General features: G+C 49.6%; 1 protein-coding gene and 1 non-coding gene across 25 annotated transcripts in view; one reads left to right on the top strand and one right to left on the bottom strand.

Annotated features, from left to right (window-relative positions):
* Positions 1–20664, top strand: part of ZMYND8 (zinc finger MYND-type containing 8) — a 126257-nt gene that overhangs the window by 83771 nt on the left and 21822 nt on the right. For 17 of the 24 annotated variants that reach the window (XM_086702407.1, XM_086702414.1, XM_086702415.1 and 14 more), the window contains 4 exons: positions 8085–8237; positions 10841–11350; positions 16687–17055; positions 19293–19483. In XM_086702407.1, coding sequence (XP_086558533.1) covers positions 8085–8237; positions 10841–11350; positions 16687–17055; positions 19293–19483 — 1223 coding nt within the window. The remainder of the gene's footprint in view (positions 1–8084; positions 8238–10840; positions 11351–16686; positions 17056–19292; positions 19484–20664) is intronic. The other 7 variants (XM_086702417.1, XM_086702418.1, XM_086702416.1 and 4 more) reach the window with 2 other exon arrangements.
* Positions 3285–3357, bottom strand: TRNAK-UUU (transfer RNA lysine (anticodon UUU)). The gene has a single exon. It is a non-coding gene; the product is annotated as a tRNA-Lys (tRNA).

Here is a 20664-nt window from a genome sequence, read left to right as displayed (position 1 = left end):
AGGTGCCAGGCAGGTGGCGGGACTGGAGCAAGCCCGTGTCTGCAGGGAGGCCAGAGCCTGGCCCGCCCTGGCTCACCTGTTAGCACGGACTGCATGTGGTACAGCGGTCAGGGCCGTGGCTGGTGGGGACTCATCACTCGAATGAAAGGGGACCCATTTGCTACTTTGGAATGTTCACAGAGCTCAGCGTTGCAGCTTGCTTTCTCACGCCCTCCTTCCTCCTCCACACTCCGAAAAGGAACACTGTGCTGGGGCGTTCTCACTGTGTCCTCTCTGCCCGTCGTGAGTGGCGAGAATAGCTCCTTCTCTGAACCAGGTGGTCTTGAGTGTCCTCATGACGCGGTGGGTCTTTCCGCTTGGCTTACCCACGGCGGCAGTGAGAGATTTCTCCCTGTCGTGCGTTCTGGTGGGTGGGCATGGTGGAGCCTGAGAGGCTGCCCTGTACAGAAGACCCCGCCCCCCCACCCCCCCACCCCCCATGCCCCCCATCTCCTTCTGTGCTGGGACACGTGTTTTGTCAGTGGGAACCAAGGCATTGGGGATGTGGGCGTTTTATGAGCTGCGGGTTCAATTACCTAACGGGGAGAGGATCAGAGAGGGACTGGTGAAGCGTGAAATCAGATGGTGGAGGGAAATACTAAATAATCCTCAAGAGGTTGTCCAGGGATGGGGCAGGTGCTTTATATGGGCTTTTTTGGGTCTGGCATCCCTGCAACTACTCTTGAGCAGACAGAAAATGAGACAGTGCTCGGGAGGATGATGACATTATGGTATCTAACCAAATGGCATTTCGTTTAAAAAAAAAAAAAAAAAGCAGGGCCGCCTGGGTGGCTCAGTCGGTTGAACACCCGACTTCGGCTCAGGTCGTGATCTCACGGTCCGTGGGTTTGAGCCCCGCGTCGGGCTCTGTGCTGACAGCTCAGAGCCTGGAGCCTGCTTCCGATTCTGTGTCTCCCTCTCTCTCTGCCCCTTCCCCGTTCATGCTCGGTCTCTCTCTGTCTCAAAAATAAATAAACATTAAAAAAATTAAAAAAAAAAAAAGAGCAAAATTAGAGAAATGGCAAACAGGTGAGTGATTGTGGGGTTTGAGGTGGGGGAGGGCTTGATTCCAAATCACAGAGGGATTCTTTGGCAGAGGATGTGGCTCTGCATTCTGATGGTGGTTACACCTATCTGGGAGGTGTTAAAACACCCAGAACTGTTAATCGTCCGCCCCTCCCCAAGTTTTACTCTCTGAAATCTAAAAACTATTAAAAAAACGACAGCAACTTTCAAGGTAGATGATATCCCCATTTCAAAGATAGTGGACACTGGGGCACAGAGAAGCAAAGTCCTTTACCCAGCATCACGTAAGATTCGTGGTCAGGTTTGGCCTGCGGGCTCAGGCCTGTCTGCCTCGTAGTTTGTGCCTTCAGCCAAAATATGTGAACGGACACACTGCAAGACGGAGCCGTGTTTTGATGTTGGAGGGACCCTCGACACTGCGCTTGTCACGCTGTTTGATAAATTGGCCTAGCTGTAGGGGCGAGGGGGTAAGGTGAAGATTTCGAACGGGCAGCGCCGTGGAGGACAGAGTGCCTTTCTGACGGATGCAGCTCCCACAAGTTGAACCTGGGTTGTCAGACTCTCAATTTCCAAGAAAAATGCAAATCCACTTTTGTGTATGAACTCTCCTCGTTTTTGGAAGTTGCCAATGAATTGCATTAAAAATAAAAACTCTGGGGCGCCTGGGTGGCTCAGTTGGTTAAGTGTCCGACTTCAGCTCAGGTCATGATATTGCAGTTCGTGGGTTCGAGTCCTGCATGGGGCTCTGTGCTGACAGCTCAGAGCCTGGAGCCTGCTTCGGATTCTGTGACTCCCTCTCTCTCTCTGCCTCTGCCCCGCTCAGGCTCTGTCTCTCTCTCTTTCAAATATAAATAAGTGTTAAAAAATACAAAAAAATAATAAAAATAAAAATAACTCTAGTTGGCCAAAACACATAAATCCAACCCAAAGTACAAAAACCAGCTATCGGTCATCAGTTGGATACTTAACTATTCAAATTAATTTTGGTGCATGACAGAGGGGAAGGCTTCCCTCAGAGACTTCTCACCCGACTTGCTAATGCACAGGCCCCTCGTTTGCTGTCTCGTTTGCTGTCTCGGGCCTTCTCTCTGCTGTAAAGCAAGGAGCTGAAGCCTGGTGGATTGTTATAGTCCCTTTCTTTGACCGTATGAGAAATAAGTCCTAAATAAGCATGAGAGGAGGAAGGAAGGCCTGATTCTTTTCTTCTTCTAGACTCCTGTTTGCTTCTCTGGGAATCCCGTCTCCTCTTGTCGCACAGGGTGTTTGCTCTGGGCTGAACAAACACAGCGGTTCAGCAGTCCTGTTTGTGACACAAATGTGCCTGGATGCTCTGTTAGAGACGCTGACAGCAATGGGAACTTGTCAGACCCGGAGCGTTTCTGCTTGTTTATTCCTCTGCTGTCGCTGATGGGAGGCCTCCTTTCTTTCTCTGTGTCAAGTGATACCTTGAAGTCAGGCATCCTTTGAGAGTATGGATACAGAGCTGGGGGCTGAGGCTTCCTGCATGTTGCCTTTTTTTTTTTTTTTTTCTTCTTTCTAAAACAGTGGATGAGATGAAGAATGTCTCTTCTTGGCTTTTGATGGATGAGAGAACTTTTGCCAGGTCTCTGGTCTGGATGGTATTGTTCCCTGGAAGGAGCCGCCATTTTGTGGCTCCTGGAATTCCAGCTTTTGAACAGAGAAAATCGAGTTCTTTTTCATTGAAAATGAAACTGTGTTTTGCTTGTACAGAGTTAATTTTGTTGTTATAAGTAGTGCATGCACGTGGTGAGAAATTTCAAAAGACCAAAGGATGTTCAATGAAAAGCCAACCTGTCTGTAACCACCTGTTTGTCCCTTCTGACAGGTGACCACGGTTACCTCATTTTGGTCTTCTTGGGGAGTTCTATGTTATATACCAGGGATTTTCAACCTGATTTCTATTCCCCAAGGGGACATGTGGCACTGCCTGGAGACATTTTTTTTTTTTTTTTTTTTACATTTACTTATTTTGAGGGTGAGCGTGCGGGAACTGGGGAGGGGCAGAGAGAGAGGGAGAGAGAATCCCAAGCAGGCCCTACACTGTCAGCACAGAGCTGGATGCGGGGCTCGAGCTTGCAAACAATGAGATCATGATCTGACTTGGAACTCAAGAGTTGGACGCTTAACCAACTGAACCACCCAGGCACCCCTGGAGACTTTTTTTTTTTTTTTAAGCTTTTATCTTTAAGTAATCTCTGTGCCCAATGTGGGGCTCGAACCCACGACCCTGAGATCAAAAGTCCCACGCTCCACCAGCTGAGCCAGCCAGACGCCCCTAGAAACATTTTTATTGTCACAACGGGGATGTGGGTGCTGCTGGCAATGGAGGCCAGGGATGTACTAATCATCCTACAAGGTGCAGGACAGCCCCCAGCCCCCCTCCTCCAGCCCCCACAACAAAGACTTATCCAGCCCCAAATATCACTAGCGCCAACGTTGAGAACCCCCAAGAACACATATATTTGTATCTGTGTTCCCTTTCCGTCTTTTCTCCCCACACCGATGCGGATATCTTTTACTGGTTGTCACCGTCTTTGTCATTAAACAGGCTGGCTTTTCCATATCAGCACATAAAGATCTCTCGTTGTTTTTTAGCGGTTGTATTTTATTCTATTTCAAGGTGAACTGTTAATTTATTTACCCAGGCGCCTTATTTATCGACTCTAGGTTGTTTTGCTGTTGCCAACAGCTGAAATGAAGACCCTTTTACCCATGTGGGAGTATAGCCATAGGATGAATTCCTAGACGCAGAATCTTGGGTCAGAGGCCACGTGCAGTTGACATTTTGAGAGATGTTGCCAAATTGCCCTGCAAAGAGGTGGTTCTGATTTATGCTTCCTCCAGAAATGTAAGATCGTGTCTTTCTCCAGCGTTGGTGTTTCTTCTTCCTGGTTTCCATTTATAGCCGAAGCTGTCTTCGTATCAGCCAGAAAGTTCAAAATGTTGGCAGCAAAGGTGGATTCTGAAGATATTCCCGATATAGAAGGGCAGGGGGGGAAGAAATCCTGATAAGCGACTATCCGCTAAATGAGAAAGAGAAGCTCTCTCCTCTTCTCCCTGTGGAGGAGAAGAAAGTCAAAATGTGGTTGAAAATTCGAGAACGATAATTGGATGTGGCTCAACTCCTGAAGGTCTGATCCCAGGACCCCCCCCCCCCCCCCCCCGGCTTCGGGTGGTTTCTTGTTAGGAGCCACGTTACCTCAGCTTATTGACTGGAGAAACCTGAACTGTAAAATAACGTGCTGTGCTGTTTCTTCATTCCTCTTAATTACGAGAATTTCCGAGTCCAGTCTTTTAAAGGCTAAAGTTAAGAGATTGCATTTACTGTAGACACAGCCACACACACACACGATTATTCTGATGAGTTTGTAGGTCTCTTTCTATGAATCCTAAGGTTTAGAAAAGTGATACTGTTAACACAAAGGTTAAGGCAAATCAGGAGGAATTTTCTTTACTCACAGAGAAGATTGGTCTGGGGCGCCTGGTGGCTCAGTCTCAGGTTGAGTGTCGGATTCTTGATTTTGGCTCAGATCCCACATGTCAGGCTCCCTCTTATCAGCGTGGAGCCTACTTGGGATTCTCTCTCTGCCCCTCTTACATGGTCTTGCATGCTCTCTCTCTCAAAATAAATGAATATTAAAAAGAAGACTGATGCAGCAGTTCTCAGTATCAGCGGCCAGTTAGAATCATCTTTTTTTTTTTTTTAATTACAAAAAAATTTTTGTTTAATGTTTATTTTTGAGAGACGGAGCACGAGTAGAGGAGGGGCAGAGAGAGAGGCACAGAGTCCAAAGCAGGCTCCTAGCCATCAGCACTGAGCGCAACGTGGGGTGGGGCTTGAACCCATGAACTGTGAGATCATGACCTGAGCCAAAGTTGGATGCTTAACCGACTGAGTCAGCCAGGTGCTCCCCCCCATTTAAAAAATCTTAATATTTAAAACAAACAAAAAAACCAAAAAAATAAAATCTTAATATTTTTTTAAGTAGGCTCTATGCCCAATGTGGGGCTTGAACTCATGACCCTGAGATCAAGAGCTACATGCTCTGCTGACTGAGCCAGCCAAGGCGCCCCATCTGGGGTATTTTTTTTTCTTTTTTTTTTTTTTTGTAATGTTTATTTATTTTTAAAAGAAAGAGCTCATGAGCAGGGGAGGTGCAGAGAGAAAGGGGGACAGAGGATCAGAAGTGAGCTCTGTGCTGACAGCAACCAGCCGGATATGGGGCTCGGACCCCACGATCTGCACGAGATCATGACCTGGGCTGAAATCAGACGCTTAGTGGAGTGAACCATCCAGGTGCCCCTCTCTGGGTTATTTTTTTTTTTAATTTTTTTTTTTTCAACGTTTATTTATTTTTGGGACAGAGAGAGACAGAGCATGAACGGGGGAGGGGCAGAGAGAGAGGGAGACACAGAATCGGAAACAGGCTCCAGGCTCTGAGCCATCAGCCCAGAGCCCGACGCGGGGCTCGAACTCACGGACCGCGAGATCGTGACCTGGCTGAAGTCGGACGCTTAACCGACTGCGCCACCCAGGCGCCCCTCTCTGGGTTATTTTTAAACGGCCAGTGTCCAGGCCTTCCCCCAGGCTAGTTAATTCACATTTTCAGGGAGGGGGACCGAGACGTTAGGATTTTTTTGTTTAAAGCTCTGTTGATTTCAGTTTGCAGCCAAGATTATCTATCAGTTAGTGCGCTACAGATGGAAATGGCAAACGTTCAGGCCTTGGACCAAATCTGGCCCCCTACTTGTTTTTGTAAATAAAGTGTTATTAGAACACAGTGTCATCAATTTGCACATATTGTTTATGGTCACTTTGGTAGCAGAGGCTGTATGGCCTGCAGAGCCCAATTTGCTCTCTGACAGCAAAAGTTTGCTCGCTTCTGGTGTAGTAGATGGTGTTTTTTGTTTTCGTTTTTTTTTTTTGTTTTTGTTTTTTTTTTTTTTTTTTTTTTTGGTAACTGCTGTGTCGAGTGTTCATTGAGGACACTGATGGAAAGTACTTTTGTGAGTTAATTTCTTTTACAACTTCATACTTGAAAAGCTGCCTTTTCCCTTAGGAGCCCAGTATCCTTTCTCATTTCTGAAAGTGGAAGTTATGAGACCGGCTTCCTATCCTTTCCCTTCCCGGTCACATTCACCACTTAACTGTTGAAATCCCTAAGTCGTTCTCATAGTGCTTGTTCTTGAATTGGATCTTTTTTCTTTCTCTGTTTCCTTGGTCGTCCTCCTTTTCCCCCTTGCCGTTTTGTCGTTGTCATTATTAGTCTCTGTTCTCTCTGTAAGGTGCATCTCCAGTAAATTTGCAGGAATATTCTTCCCTTGCTCCGAAATACCCCGTGCCTTCACCCCATCTTCTCTGTGCGCATCTCCAGTCCTGCACAAAGAAATGCACACGGATGCTCACACACGTGCATGCACACGCTCACAGGTGGATATGTTTTTAGAGCCTTAGAGCCTTTTCTCGTAGGACAACGATGGTATCTGCTTGTTTTGAGCAACTCACTTCTGACATTTTCCTGAGGGCTGCCCTGAGTGTGTTTTGGGGAAAGGGCCCTTCCTAATCCTAATCTCCCCTTGGTGGTGACCTCATTTCGGTGGTAAAATTAAGTCGGAGCAGTCTGTCGCTCTCGTGAGCTGTGAGAGGGTTGCGAGGGGTTCAGGGGAGGCTGCCTACCTCTGCTGACTTGAACGGATCTCTGGGTGTGCAGGGTCGAGGGACTGCCCCGTTCCTGCGTGACGGGGAAGGTGTGTGGGTCATGTTGGAAAATGGATGCGAGCAGTGAGTGAAGGTTTTGAGCAGTCCTTGTGGTCCAGCCCTCAGACTATACACCGGGCTTCTCTCACAGCCTGGTGGGCATAGATGTGTTGGGGTGGGGACAGCAGGGGGTGGAGGAAGCCTGAGAGTGAGCTCATAGGTGGTGGCAACGGGCTCGGAGGTGGCCTCTCATCTTTGCCCTTGATAGATGTTACTTGGTTTTCTGGGATTGGCCAGGGCAGGGCGTATGCTCTGCATTCTGTGCCTAGGGTCAGTTGGAGAGGCAGGGGGATGCCAGGGGTGGCAGGCAGGTGGCAGCTAGTGACCCTTGCCTGTGAAGTCTCCTTGCTTCCTGGGCCTGTGCAGCCACCTTCATTTTGTCCCTTTCTTCCGTTTTGGGGGACGCTGGAGGAGGTGGGGCGAAAGGAATGTAAGCAATGCAAACTTACAGACCCTTGGAATCTGGTCCAGTTGGTCATGTAAGGAGCCCATGGCGGAAGCGGGGAGGGTGGCCAGACCCTTGGCCTTGAGTCCTCCATCAGAGACCTTTGCCTGGGATTAGGGTGAGGAACTTGGGCCGTATCTGAGCCAGAAGACAGAGGTTTAGTATCCAGGGCTGATCTGTTCACCTGTCTTCAGATGGATGTCTGAGCCACAAAGGAGCACAGCAGCTTGGCTGTAAGGTCTGCCTGTCTGACATTCACCCCACTTTTCTGGCTTGAACTCCAGTCTAGGTGGACGAGGAATCAGCAGCAAAGTCTCCGTGGTAGATGAGGAAGCCGGACCCCCAGTTATGTGTATGTGTGCTCTGGGGGGACGGGGGCAGGGAGGCAGCACTCAGCGTCTGTTGGTTACAAGTCCTCTCGGATGTGGGCCTGGAGTTAAAAGCACACTCTGGCCAGATGCAGCGTGACTTTATCTGTTGACGCGGAGATTGACCGTATCACTGTAACCTTTGGCTTTCAGGATCCCTAATGACGCGGAGTTCGACAGACAACCGTCTGGCTGGGGTCGTGCGTTTCAAATATCGAAAGCCACCCAGGCGACCGTTCAGCAGACACGTGTGTTGGCGGGCTATTACCAGCCCACCGTTGAGCAGATGATGTGGGGGCAAGGGTTTTGGGGTGTCTCTCCCTGCCATGCTCTCCATCGTGTGTGTGCGAGAAGGAAGCTAAGTGAGGCGTGTTGCGTGTTCTTCCGTCCAGTGCGTGTCTGATGAGGGTGCGACCCTGTCTTCCAGATCGAAGCAAGGCCGAGATGGACCTAAAGGAGCTGAGCGAGTCGGTCCAGCAGCAGACCGCGCCCGTCCCCCTCCTCTCGCCCAAGCGGCAGATCCGCAGCAGATTCCAGCTAAATCTCGACAAGACCATAGAGAGCTGCAAAGCACAATTAGGTACGTCCTTTGGTCTGCGCTCGCATCGTCACCGTGGTCGCCGTCGTCACCGTTAACTCTTTGTAGGGTCGCCGCCCGGATGAAGCCAGCATTGGATCCCGGCTGCTGTAGGGCAGCACTGAGCGTGCGACTCAGATACAGTTCCCCCAGTGGCGGAGCCTCTCGGATCGGCTCGTCACTTGTTCACAAGGGTTCTTTGACATCCACCCAGTTTATTCTCCGGTTGTGGTAGCCTGCAGCCTCGAGGTGCAGGTGGTAGGGAAATTTGAAAGCGGAAGGGTCTTCCTGAGTTTGCCCCACGCTCGCTGTCTGCACACGTCAGTGGCTCACCGTCAAGTCCAGTTCGTCCCACAAACAACCGACACAAACCCTTCTGCCGCAGACCGGGCCCTCCCCACCTGGCACACGCATCCTGCTTCTGTACCTGTTGCCTGCCTTCCTCTTCCCCGTGCTGCCTGCCTTCACACCGCCTACCTGAATTCTTTCCCTAAGGCTGAGCTCAGGCATCCCCTCCTCCAGGAAGTCTCCTCTGACTGCCCTCCCTCCCTATCTGCCCCCTCCTGTGGCACTTTATTGCTGGGGAACATCAGTGGTCACTTTGTGTGGGGGTATCCCTCTACACCGGAAGCTAGACTGGAAGCTCCTTGAGGGCAGGGAGGTTGTCTCATAAGCATTTACGTTCTCCAAGGTACTTGGTCTTGTGTACATAGTAGGTGCTCTGGAATGTTTGTGGACTAAGTAAACAAAAGCAGGAGGGTGTTTGTGAAGAAGTAGGGGATGGCTGGCCTCAGGAGAGAGAGCCCCGCTAGGGTGAGGTTGAGAGTGTCTGTGGGTGCTCTGGACCTTAGAATGACTAAGCTGTGGTTAGGAGTCATCCAGAAGGGCCAGAGGAGGAATGGTTGTAATTTTGCAGGCCATTTAAGTATCTGCCTTGGGTCCTTCCATGCAGCTGGGCTGACTCCTTGATTTATTATTCATGTTAATAAGAATTTTAATATTTCTGTTTACTGACTGTTTCCTGCATACCTCGCACTGTACCACACACGGTGCATAGATTGCCCTGACAGGTGGGTCGATACCATTTTCAATCCCATTTTGCAGATGAAGAAACTGAGGCTCAGAATGGTAGGTCCCTAGTTCAGGGTCACCAGGTGAATAAAGGCACAAGAGCAGGGTTTGAACTCGTGTCTTTTGGGCTCTGGTATGCAAGCTTTCCTTATCACATTTGTGGTCACACTTGTCCTCATATCTGACCGTATCTGACCTCGTATCTGGCTACAGTAGCATAAGCCTTAGGACCCAGAAGTTAAGACCAGATCTGAGTTTTTGGCTTTTGGCTTCTCCTGTTTTTGATGGAGCCCTGACGGAGGCAGATCTACTTCTGAGATGAGTCTGCTGGTATCTGGTGCCCTGGGCTGCTCGTGGCTTTTGTCTGTTTGCAAGTTTCCTTTCTGTGTCTGGGTCTCAATGGTGACCCCACTCACGGTGACCGTTGCCCCAGAACGAAGGCGGTACAGATTTGAGTTTTCCTCTTTTCAAAATTTTAAGATACGGTATCATTAACCTGTGGCCGGACGACGCTCCTTACTGGGAGCAAGACACGTCAGTGGGTTGAATGGAACATGCTTTCGCCCACTTTTGTTTGTGTCTGTGAAACACCCTCTGGTCTGTCATTTTGCATTTTGATAGAGACGTGGAAGCGTGTGACTTTGGTCTTGACTCCGCTGTCCATGCGGCAGTGACTCTGCGTCAGCACAGGGCGTTGGAGGGAGGGTGGGGCAGCCGGGTCACCTGGCGATGGTGCGTCCCTGCCGGAAGGGGCCAGTGGCTTCGTGGCTCCAGCCGGTTGCTGCCTCGCAGGCCTGTGACCCAGAGCGGCCAGATCTTGCGTTTTCTTCCACACAAGCCTGCTGCCTTGATTTCTGTGTGAAATTTCCTGGTTTGTGAATTGGGCAACACGTTCTAAGTGAGAAACAAACAAACGACAAAATAGCCGCTGGGCCAAACCATGGCCCCCTAAGTAAAACGTGTGCCGGCCAGATGCGGCTTGTAGGCTGTGAGCTGGCGACCTCTGCCTCAAGGCTTTGGTTTATTTCTTTGAGCTCTGGACTCAAAGCGACGAGGACTTGAATGCTTTGGGAATTGGTGGCAAGAGAGCTGGTGCTCCGTCAGGAGTGCCCAGGGTTGCGGCCTTGCCTCTATCTTGGTTTTCTTTGGGCCTTAGGGTAAGTGATTTCTCTGGGCCTCTGTTTTCTAATCTGTAAAGTGGATCCATTTTAACAGCTCATCTCCTTTGTTCCCCACCCCTCCCAGTCTCCACGGCCCGGTTAGTTATCGGTGTCGCAAGGACGCAGCTCCGGATAAATTTAAAATTTATGTTGTCTGGTCCTTTGTCATCTTCGAGTGTCAGTAACCGAAACCCTCTGCGAACCCCAGTTGGCATTTGTTAGATGCCGTTCGCTGCTAACCCCACCAGGCCAGGGGGATGCAATTTGAAATGTTTCATTTTATTCCAGCATTTGGCGTGGAAAATGTTTGCGTTTGGGGTCCTGCTCTTTCTTTTTGTGACTACGCCACATGCTGGGTTTTCTCTTTGAATTTAGGCATAAATGAAATCTCAGAAGATGTTTACACGGCTGTGGAGCACAGCGATTCGGAAGATTCAGAGAAGTCCGATAGTAGTGATAGTGAGTATATCAGTGATGATGAACAGAAGTCCAAGAATGAGCCAGAGGACGCAGAAGACAAAGAGGGTAGTCGGGTGGACAAAGAGCCATCGGCTGTCAAAAAAAAACCCAAACTGGCAAACCCAGTGGAGACTAAGGAGGAGCTGAAAAGCACATCACCGGCCAGCGAGAAAGCAGATCCCGGCTCGGTCAAGGAAAAGGCAAGCCCCCAGCCTGAGAAGGACTTCTCCGAAAAAGCAAAAGCCTCCCCTCACCCTGCAAAGGATAAACTGAAGGGGAAAGATGAGACGGATTCCCCAACAGTACATTTGGGCCTGGACTCCGATTCAGAAAGTGAACTTGTCATAGATTTAGGAGAAGACCATACTGGGCGGGAGGGTCGAAAAAATAAGAAGGAACCCAAAGAAACATCTCCCAAGCAGGATGGTAAGTGAACCCCCACCAGTTTCGGTTTCTTGATTTGACTTAGAGTACCCCCTTGTGTTGGTATTTCCAGAAGTTACGTGGCTCTCCGACATCACAGAGGGGGGCACCAGAGCAGACCTTTCATTGGCTCGAGGTCACCTAGCTAAGTCACTAATCAGGTCCAGGACTGACTCCAGGCCTGCCCACCTCTCGCCCAATGTGGTTGATTTTGAGCTCAGAAAAATAAAAAACGGTAGGTGTTTCTAGCAGTCGGGTCATTGTTTGCCCAAGCTCCACTTTCCCAATATGCTCACTTGTTTCCCTGAAATGTTGGTCAACATTTAGATATATGACAAGGTTGGAATGGTTAGAAGTGTTTATTTTTCATTTTTTTGTTAAAAAATTTTTTTAATGTTTATTTTTGAGAGACACAGAGAGAGGGAGGGAGAGAGAGAGAGCATGAGTTGGGGAGGGGCAGAGAGAGACACACATACACAGAGTCCGAAACAGGCTCCAGAGTCTGAGCTGTCAGCACAGACCGTGAGCTGTCAGCACAGAGCCTGACGCAGGGCTGGAACTCATGAACCGTGAGATCATGACCTGAGCCAAAGTATGACCAACTGAGCCACCCAGGCGCCCCTGTTAGAAGTGTTTAATTCAGAGATCTTGATGAGTTCAGCTCCTGTTCTTCCCTTCACGCTGCCCAGGTGCCTCATGGTGCATTTTCTTACTGGAATCTGAGACCATTTGGGGAGATGGTACCTGAATACCGAGTGCTTCTTGGGGCCCTAGACAGGGAGAGGGCACTGGATGGTGGGCACCTGAATTGGGGTGCCACCATATATGTGTTTATCCGACCTGAGTCCAGGGTCTTTGAGCCCTGGCATTGTTGGCATCTTGTGCCGTGTAATTCTTTGTGCCGTGTGTTGGAGAATGTTTGGGAGCCTCCCGGGCCTCTGCCCGCTGGATGCCAAGAGCCTCTGCCTACTGGTGGCAGTCAAAGATGTCTTGATAATTGCCATTTGCCCCCTGGGCGGCACAGATCTCTGGCTGAGAACCATCACCTGATCTCAGGGGTGCTCCCCATTGCCGCTGTCACGGACCGAACCCGCAGTGGCCACCCTCCCCTGGTGCAGCCCAGGCATGTTGACAAGCCCTCCAGGAAGAGCGTGTGAATGATGTGAAGGGTGTCCTTCCCGTGGACAAGGCAGTTAGCGTGTTTTTTTTTTTTTTTTTTAAATTTTTTTTTCAACGTTTATTTATTTTTGGGACAGAGAGAGACAGAGCATGAACAGGCGAGGGGCAGAGAGAGAGGGAGACACAGAATCGGAAACAGGCTCCAGGCTCTGAGCCATCAGCCCAGAGCCTGACGCGGGGCTCGAACTCCCGGACCGCGAGACCGTGACCTGGCTGAAGTCGGACGCTCAACCGACTGCGCCACCCAGGCGCCCCAATTAGCGTGTTTTTTTTAGCTGGTTTGGCAAGTGGGTGTAAGGGGATTCCAACGTGCCCAAGAAAGGGAGAGAAGAATTAATTTAGGGCCCAGGAGAAACCTTGCCTACGGACACACCGGAAATCGTAGCCATAAAACCTTCTGGACTTTGTGAGCGCCTGAAGGGCTAGTCAGGTTTAATTTCTGACCTGGGCCAACTTTTGACAGGAGCTAACTTCCCAACCAAACTCTTGAGTCAGAGGTGATTCTACACCCCCTGAGCATTTCGGAGGCTGGCTGCATAAAGCATGTCGGGAGTGGGCCTTGAGAATCTTTCTTCCGTGCCACAGAGCCTCAGTTGTTGGGGAGAGAGAATTTCTGCAGTTCACTGATAAACCGTGTCTGAATGGTGCGGTGGAGGGAGAAAGAGAAGTGATTGAAAGGGGCAGGGAGGCTAGAACAGCACACCGTCCTGAGTCCCCGTGGATTTGGGGGTGGCCTCCAAAAAATCCGACTTTGTTGTGGATTGGGGTTTGAGGCAGATGTGGCAGAAAACAGTAGGAGAGTAGCATCTTTTCCATGTTCGATGTGGTTTGGGGGGAATATTTGGGTACAAAGATGGCAGTGCTCCTATGAGTGATAGGTATACTGCTCCTTATTGTCCGGAACCTGTCTTTTGATTGATTGGTTTTATGCCTCTTCCTCTTCCAGAAAGGATCTGTAACAGATTGACAAGAATATTTAACCATGAAACAAAACGAAGATACAGAAGTCTGTAAAAGAGGAAGGTAGAATAGTAAGAGGTCCGGGAAGGTTTATGCACATAACTATGTACTGTTTCGGCCTTCAGTGTTAGCAAAGTTGAGCTTTCATTTTGGCTGTGAGCTTCCTAGCAGTCAAAGCAAAAAAGGGAAATACAGCCCCATAAAAGATCTCATATTCCCCTCCCACCCCCCCCCCAAAAAAAAACAAACGTCCCAGTCGATTAAGCAAAATACAGCTGTTCTTGCACTGATGTCTGAGGGAAATACCTTCAAGAGGCCCCAAGTATACAGTGGTTGTAATTAAGCTGAAGATGATTGTGAAACTTAATTCAGTTCGTGCAGAAACTTAATTCAGTTCGTGCATTATCCTGGGGGTTGGGACAAAGACCTACCAGTCTTTTTTTTTTTAATTTTTTTTTAAATGTTTTATTTTATTTTTGAGACAGAGACAGAGACAGAGCATGAGCAGGGGAGGGGCAGAGAGGGAGGGAGACACAGAATCCGAAGCAGGCTCTGGGCTCCGAGCTGCCAGCCCAGAGCCCGACGCGGGTCTCGAACTCACGGACTGTGAGATCATGACCTCAGCTGAAGTCGGACGCTCAACCGACTGAGCCACCCAGGCACCCCAAGACCTACCAGTCTTAAAATCTAGAGCCCCTCGATGGTAGTTTGGGTCTTGAAGGATCGAGTTTGTACCAGACTCTGCAGTGGAGCATGCTTTCAACGGTGTATTTAGCCGAAGGGTATTTTGGAGTGAGCCGTGGTGACCTCCAGCTCCCCTCTAGCTGGGAATGAAGCTCACGTATAGAATCTGCATATGTAGCTAGCAAAACAGCTTTGTGGCTGGTGATGTCAGAATAGAGGCAAAGAGAGAGCTTACTTCGAGACCTTGCTGTGAACATCAGTAATTTCCATTCTTCTCTTTAAAAGCCTGCCTTTTAGGGACTAGACAGCGACCAAAGTCTAGAAGAAGTAGTTTAATAAGTAGGGACAGCTTCTGGAGTATTGGCCCGTAAGAGACTCACCCTTTTTTGGGCTACAGGTCATTTGATTATACGCTTCAAATTTCTAGGACAAATGGAATTTCTTATGGTCTCCCCCGCCCCAAACCATTAGAATCTGTTAGGAATCAAAATAGTTGAGTGTCTGAGTGCTTCGAGCCCAGCATCTTTTCAGATTGCACACTCCAGTGTTTCATTTGGAACAGAGGGGCCGCCAAGCCACCTGTGAGGCCAGCTGTTTGCTTCCGAAAAGTGGTACAAAGAAAAGGACCTTTTTGTGGTTGCCCTGTGTCTGAGGAAAGGGGGACGAGGCTAGCTTGTCAACAATAACGGTATTGCTTTTCTGGTCACCCGGAAGCAAAGGAAGGCATGTGGGTGAGAAACCCCACCAGGGTACTGCCCCGGTGCAGGGCTCATAGAGAAACTGGGTTCAAAGCCACCTCTCCGCCTGGAGAGTGCAGGGACTGTGTCCAGTATCTGGCACATCATGTCATCCCATGGAAGGGTCATCCCAGAGCTCCCCCTCTGGCTCTTCCTGTGAACTTGCCTGTGAACTTGGCTAGGCTCTCCTCTCCGGAGGAGCAGGAGGACGGAGGGCCAGCCAGACGTGATGACCCCCACCTCCAGGTCAGGAAAGTCAGCTTGGTTTTTTTTGTTTGTTTGTTTTGTTTTGTTTTTTCTCTCCCTCTCCTTTAGGAGATGGACTTCCTAAAACCCAGTGTACTGAAAAGCCTCCCTAGAACAGTCAAGGTCATGTCTTTCCCAGGTTCTAGAAATCTAAAAAGACAGACATGTTCCTGAAGAGGCGTTCATGTCGAGGCACATTGTCTAAGATCGGGGTGCTGACTTGTTGCCTGTGTTCTGTGTGTGATCCCCAGGCATCCTCTCAGGGGGGCAAACCCACCCCACTGGTGGCTGGCGTCTCTGCAGCGACAACCCTCTTACAAATGAGCACCACGTGGCCCCCCCTTCTACGCTGTTCAGTGCTTCCGGCTCTAACCTGCCTTCCTGCCACTCCTCACTGCCTGCCCTCACTGACCCAAGTGCTGCCTGTTCCCAAACACGCCTTGGCTGATGCTGTCACCTTCCCAGTTCTCACTTCCGCCTGGTGGACATCCTACCCCTCCCTGCAGGCCTCCCCTCCTCCACCCCCACCCTAAGACTCCACGAAGCAGCTTTTTCCAAACTTCCCATTCACATTCATTGTTTTGGCCCTTCCCAAGTCCTGCTTGTATATAATCATTGACTTTATGTTTTTATTTAAAGCCACTTACTCTGAATACAAAAATGAAACTCATTTTAGATGTAGATTTGACCAGCACACACGTAAGGCATATACTCACCCTGACAAGCACTGAGCACTGTGTACAATTATTGAATCGCTATATTGTACACCTGCAGCCAACCTAACGCTGTATGTTACCTGTTACTGGCATCACAATTACAAAAACAAAACAAAACACTTAGTAAAACAACAGCAACAACAAAGAAGGCAAGTCTCCTAACTTCACGATAAATACCATTGTGTTGGGAAGGTTCTCGCTTCGGGTTGGAATTACCTTTAGTGTTAGGTGTCGAGGCCATTAGCAGCTTACTGGGACTTAGTCCTGGAGGGAGTCGGAGGTTAAGGGATACTTTTCTTTCTGGGTGACTTCGTGTTGTTCGGTGCTTTGACCTACGGGAAGCCATCTCATCCTCTGGGGTGCATGCTTTAGAGGTTCCCTAGCCAAAGGGATTCTCCTCATCTCCAGATCGACTTTGGTTGGTTCTCTCACAAAGTGCTTACCCAGTTCTGTCTGTAAAACAAGCCTCGTGCGGTGATTCTGCTCATCCACGTGTCGTTGGGCAACTTGAGGGCAGGAGCTGTGTCTCGTTCCCATTTCCCCCAGAGGCCCAGATGAGAGTCTCAGAGGTGGGCATGTGCCCCCGAGAAGGGGCTGGCCCTCTGAGACAGAGGTGCAGAAGTGGCCTAAGTGGGTACGGTGAGATGGGCGCCTCCATCGGCGTGTCCCCGCCACACCGAATTTGTCGGGCATTCCTGGCTGGCCTTGGTTTGTCTTACCCAGAGCCTGCTGGCCTAGAGACCCTGCACGTGAACCTGAGTCCAATCCACCGTTCTTTTGTTTGTGTGTTGTTTGTTTTTTCACGCATCGGCTTTAGTCGTAGGTAAAGCTCCACCATCCACTACGGCGGGCGGCCAGTCCCCACCCGAAACTCCGCTCCTCACCCGCTCCTCCTCCCAAACTCCCACGGCTGGTGTCACGGCCACCACCAGCACCACGTCCACCGTCACGGCCCCGGCCGCCGCCGCCACGGGAAGCCCGGTGAAAAAGCAGAGGCCGCTTTTACCGAAGGAGACTGCCCCGGCCGTGCAGCGGGTCGTGTGGAACTCGTCAAGTAAGTTTCAAACGTCTTCCCAAAAGTGGCACATGCAGAAGATACAGCGCCAACAGGACAGCCAACAGGAGAGCCAGCAGCAGCCACAGTGCTCCCAGGGGACGAGATATCAGACCAGACAGGCTGTGAAAGGTACCACGCGCGCCCCCTTCTGTTCTCGTGGTGCCCGCTCCCTGTTCGCCACATCGACAGGAGAGAGAGAATGGTTTTGTTTTTTCCGTTCCTTTTTGTTTCCCGGCCGTTGCATCTTGAAGGCCTCACGCGCTCCATTTGGCATCATTTTTAAAAATTGTCTCGCAGCTCGTTTTTTTCACTCCTGTTTATTTATTTTTCGTTTCTGGACAATATGTGCGTATAGGCTTCTTAGAAAAGGGTAAAATACTTACCCCCAAATCTGTTGTCTTGATTGAACTTCCATTTCATCCTCCACCCTTTCTCAGCGGCCACTGTTCACTGTAAAACCCTTTTTTATGCATGTATGCATATATATTTACATATATATGAATCTTCATAAAAAATAGGACTTTTTTTTTCTTTTTTTTAAAACATAAAAATGGTACCATACTTGCTTTCCCCCCCCTTTTTTTTCTTTTTCTTTTTCTTTTTCTTTTTTTTTTTTTTTTTTTTTAACCCATCAGCATGTTTTGGAGGTTCATCCATGTTAGTGCACAGAGCTCTTCATTATTCTTTTGGACTGCTGCATAGTATTCCACAGTTGATGTAAATCAAGTATTCCCCTACGGACGGGCATTTAGATTGCTCCCAGTTTTTTTTCTGTTGTGAGCAGTGCTGCAATGAATATCTTTGCGTAAGTTTTCTCGTGCACATCCGTCAGCCTCTTGGCGTTACCTTGGGAAGAGCGCTTTCAGTGTGAGACACTGGTAGCAGAGAACTAGGGATTAGCCCCGTGGAGAAGAGCCGGCATCAGTCAAGAAGCAGTTGCCGAAGTTGGGTAATCAAAGCCGCCCGACACCCCCTCCCCCCGCCGCCTCGGCCAAGCCATGCAGGAGGCTCCATCTGGTGCCGTGCAGAGGAGTACCAGGTTGCCTCGTTTTTTGAGCACTGATGCAGATCATGTTTCCTAGGGAAGCCTGCATCTAGATCCTTGGAGATTGGGGTCTTTGGTTGAAACCCTCACGTACTGAGCGCAGCCTAGCGAGTAGAGCTGTAAAGAGTAGCAGCAGGATGTGGGTTGAAAGGTGGCCAGGTCTTGAAGAGCCCCAAAGAATCCCTTCGAAGACGGGGCGGGGAGGGGTGGTTGGAGGTAAGAGTAACAGATTGGACAGGTCCAGTGGGAATGCAGCTAGATTGCTCTTGCTGTTTATTTTTTATTTTATTTTTTTAACATTTATTCATTTTTGAGAGAGAGAGAGAGAGCGCAAGAGAGCCCAAGTGGGGGAGGGGCAGAGAGCGAGGGAGACAGAATCCGAAGCAGGCTCCCGGCTCCCGGCTGTCAGCACAGAGCCCGACGCGGGGCTCAAACCCTTGAACCGCGAGATCGTGATCTGAGCCGAAGTTGGACGCTTGACCAGTTGAGCCACCCAGGCGCCTCTGCTCCTGCTATTTTAAAGGGCTAGTGGGGCAGAACTAAATCTAGGATATTCGAGGTCGGGATGACTAGTTCCTGTGTTTTCTGTCTTCGCACCCCGTCAGCATTACGAGCTTCCCCAGGGGAATTTAGGTGCTGGAGTTGAGAGGCCCATTGATGGTATGGTTCTCAATTTCCAGGTTGTCTTGTGTCAAAGGTGACAAAGCTGGATACTAGTTAAAGTGGTAAGGATGGGTTTTAATCAGTATGTATTATTACGATAGGGAGAAAAAGTCCAGCCTAAACTGAAGTCAACCCTACTTTGTACAGAGGTGATGAGGCATTTGAAAGGGAGAATGGACGGGGGTAGGGAAGGGGCCGAGTGGGGACCTCCAATAGAGTCAGGGAAGTGAAATTTTACAAAAAATGGGAAATGGGGCTTGGTCCGTGTGAAGCCCACGTGGGGCTGCTAACTGCTGCTTCTCAAAGTTAGGCTCCTACCCTCCCTGGGAGATGGGCCACAGGGGGTTTGCTGTAACAAACAGTAAATTTATATGGCAGCCTTGAACTTTCTCAGGCAGGCACTTTAATGGGGTCTGGGGTCATCCTAGGGATGCGGCCTTGAGCTGTTAGAAAAGTTGTTTGTGTTTGCCTGAGGCTTGGTCCCAGAAATGGCTTAGCGGATCCTAGTTAGAGTCTGGTCAAAGGGAGGGTGTTTGTCATTTGAAAGTAGAAAAGCTCAAAGGGCACGCACTGGGGACTTCACTCCCTCTGTGCAGCTTCGTGCTGGGTCGGGCCCTTCCCATGGCGGTGGGGTGACCAGGACACTTTCCTTTCCTAGCTGTGCAGCAGAAGGAGATCACACAGAGCCCATCCACCTCCACCATCACCCTGGTGACCAGCACCCAGTCGTCGCCTCTGGTCACCAGCTCGGGGGCCACGAGCACCCTCGCGTCCTCAGTCAGCGCAGACCTGCCCATCGCCACTGCCTCCGCTGATGTTGCTGCGGACATTGCCAAGTACACTAGCAAAGTGAGTGCCCATGGCACCTGGGGGATTGGGGGGGGCGTGTCAGAGGACCAGCTTCCAGATGGGAGCCTGGAGAGTCACGACCTTGCAGGCTTTACAGGGTGTTTTGGAGGGAAGACCCTGTTTGAAGTGAAGATCTCCAAGCCCAGATTCTTCCACTTGGCTCTAAAGTTGGACCTAAGCAGAGAAATCTAGAATGGGCTGCATCTTGTTCTGAGGGCTTAGATTCTAAAGTTAGTACAGAGCAGGAAAATGACACAGCGGCAGAATCACCCTGCGGAGCTCACGCCACTCGTGAAGACAGTTTCCTTAAGCGCTGGGACAGGTTACTGTTCCGTCAGTTGATAACAGACCAAGGAGTTGGTTTATGATTCAAAAGCCATGTGGAATGAAGTGACACGAGTCTTAGGCAGGAGGTTTGTAAGGTATGATACCCACACCAGGTTGGACTAGGGAGGGGTGGATTCCCTCCCGACTCACCCGCCCCCTGAGTTCACTGCTGGGTGTTCGCTCAGCGCAGACTCTTCCTCTTCACTTGCCAGGTGCTTCTTTGCTCGTTGAATTCAGGCAAATACAACCAGGAGCTGTTCTCAAGGTCACATGAGGTTGCTCTGGAGTGACACGCGGGTCCATAGCCACAGACCGCTCGATAGCGGAATAAGCACGAGGCCAGGATTTTGTATGTTTTGCTTACCTCCAGGGCCTAGAACGGTGCCTGGCTCACAGTAGGTGTTCCTGCAGGGTTGTTAAATGAATGCATGCTGGTGCCTAACTTCTCTGTGTTGGGCTTATTACCGTGAAGGGCTATTAATAGTAGTTAATGAGGAATAATCTAGGCAGAGTGTTTAGTATGTCACTAAGTAGGCAGTAATAATAATTTACTCTTCACTAAGGAGTAAGTGATTAGTTAGTTACTAATGAGTACACTATTCAGGTTTATAGAGAGCATGGGTGACCATTACTGAGGATCGCTGTTTCTAGAATTCTTGAAGTGCCATGATAAAGACTTGCTTTATTATATTGTGTTAAAGGTGGACTCTCCTTTAGTTCTGGATGACCAGTGACATTTATAATTTTATACCAGTGTATTTTTGTTGGTCATTTTCTTCCTATTCCTTCCATTGAGATGTGTCCGGTATCCTTATACAACAAATGAGCACAAAACATAGCAACTTAAACCAGTT

Source organism: Puma concolor, chromosome A3, assembly GCF_028749965.1.
Source record: "Puma concolor isolate L17-30 chromosome A3, mPumCon1.1.hap2, whole genome shotgun sequence".
Classification (NCBI taxonomy): Eukaryota; Metazoa; Chordata; class Mammalia; order Carnivora; family Felidae; genus Puma; species Puma concolor.
The sequence above is the reverse complement of the archived record's forward strand: the minus strand, read 5'-3'. Positions and strand labels throughout refer to the sequence as shown.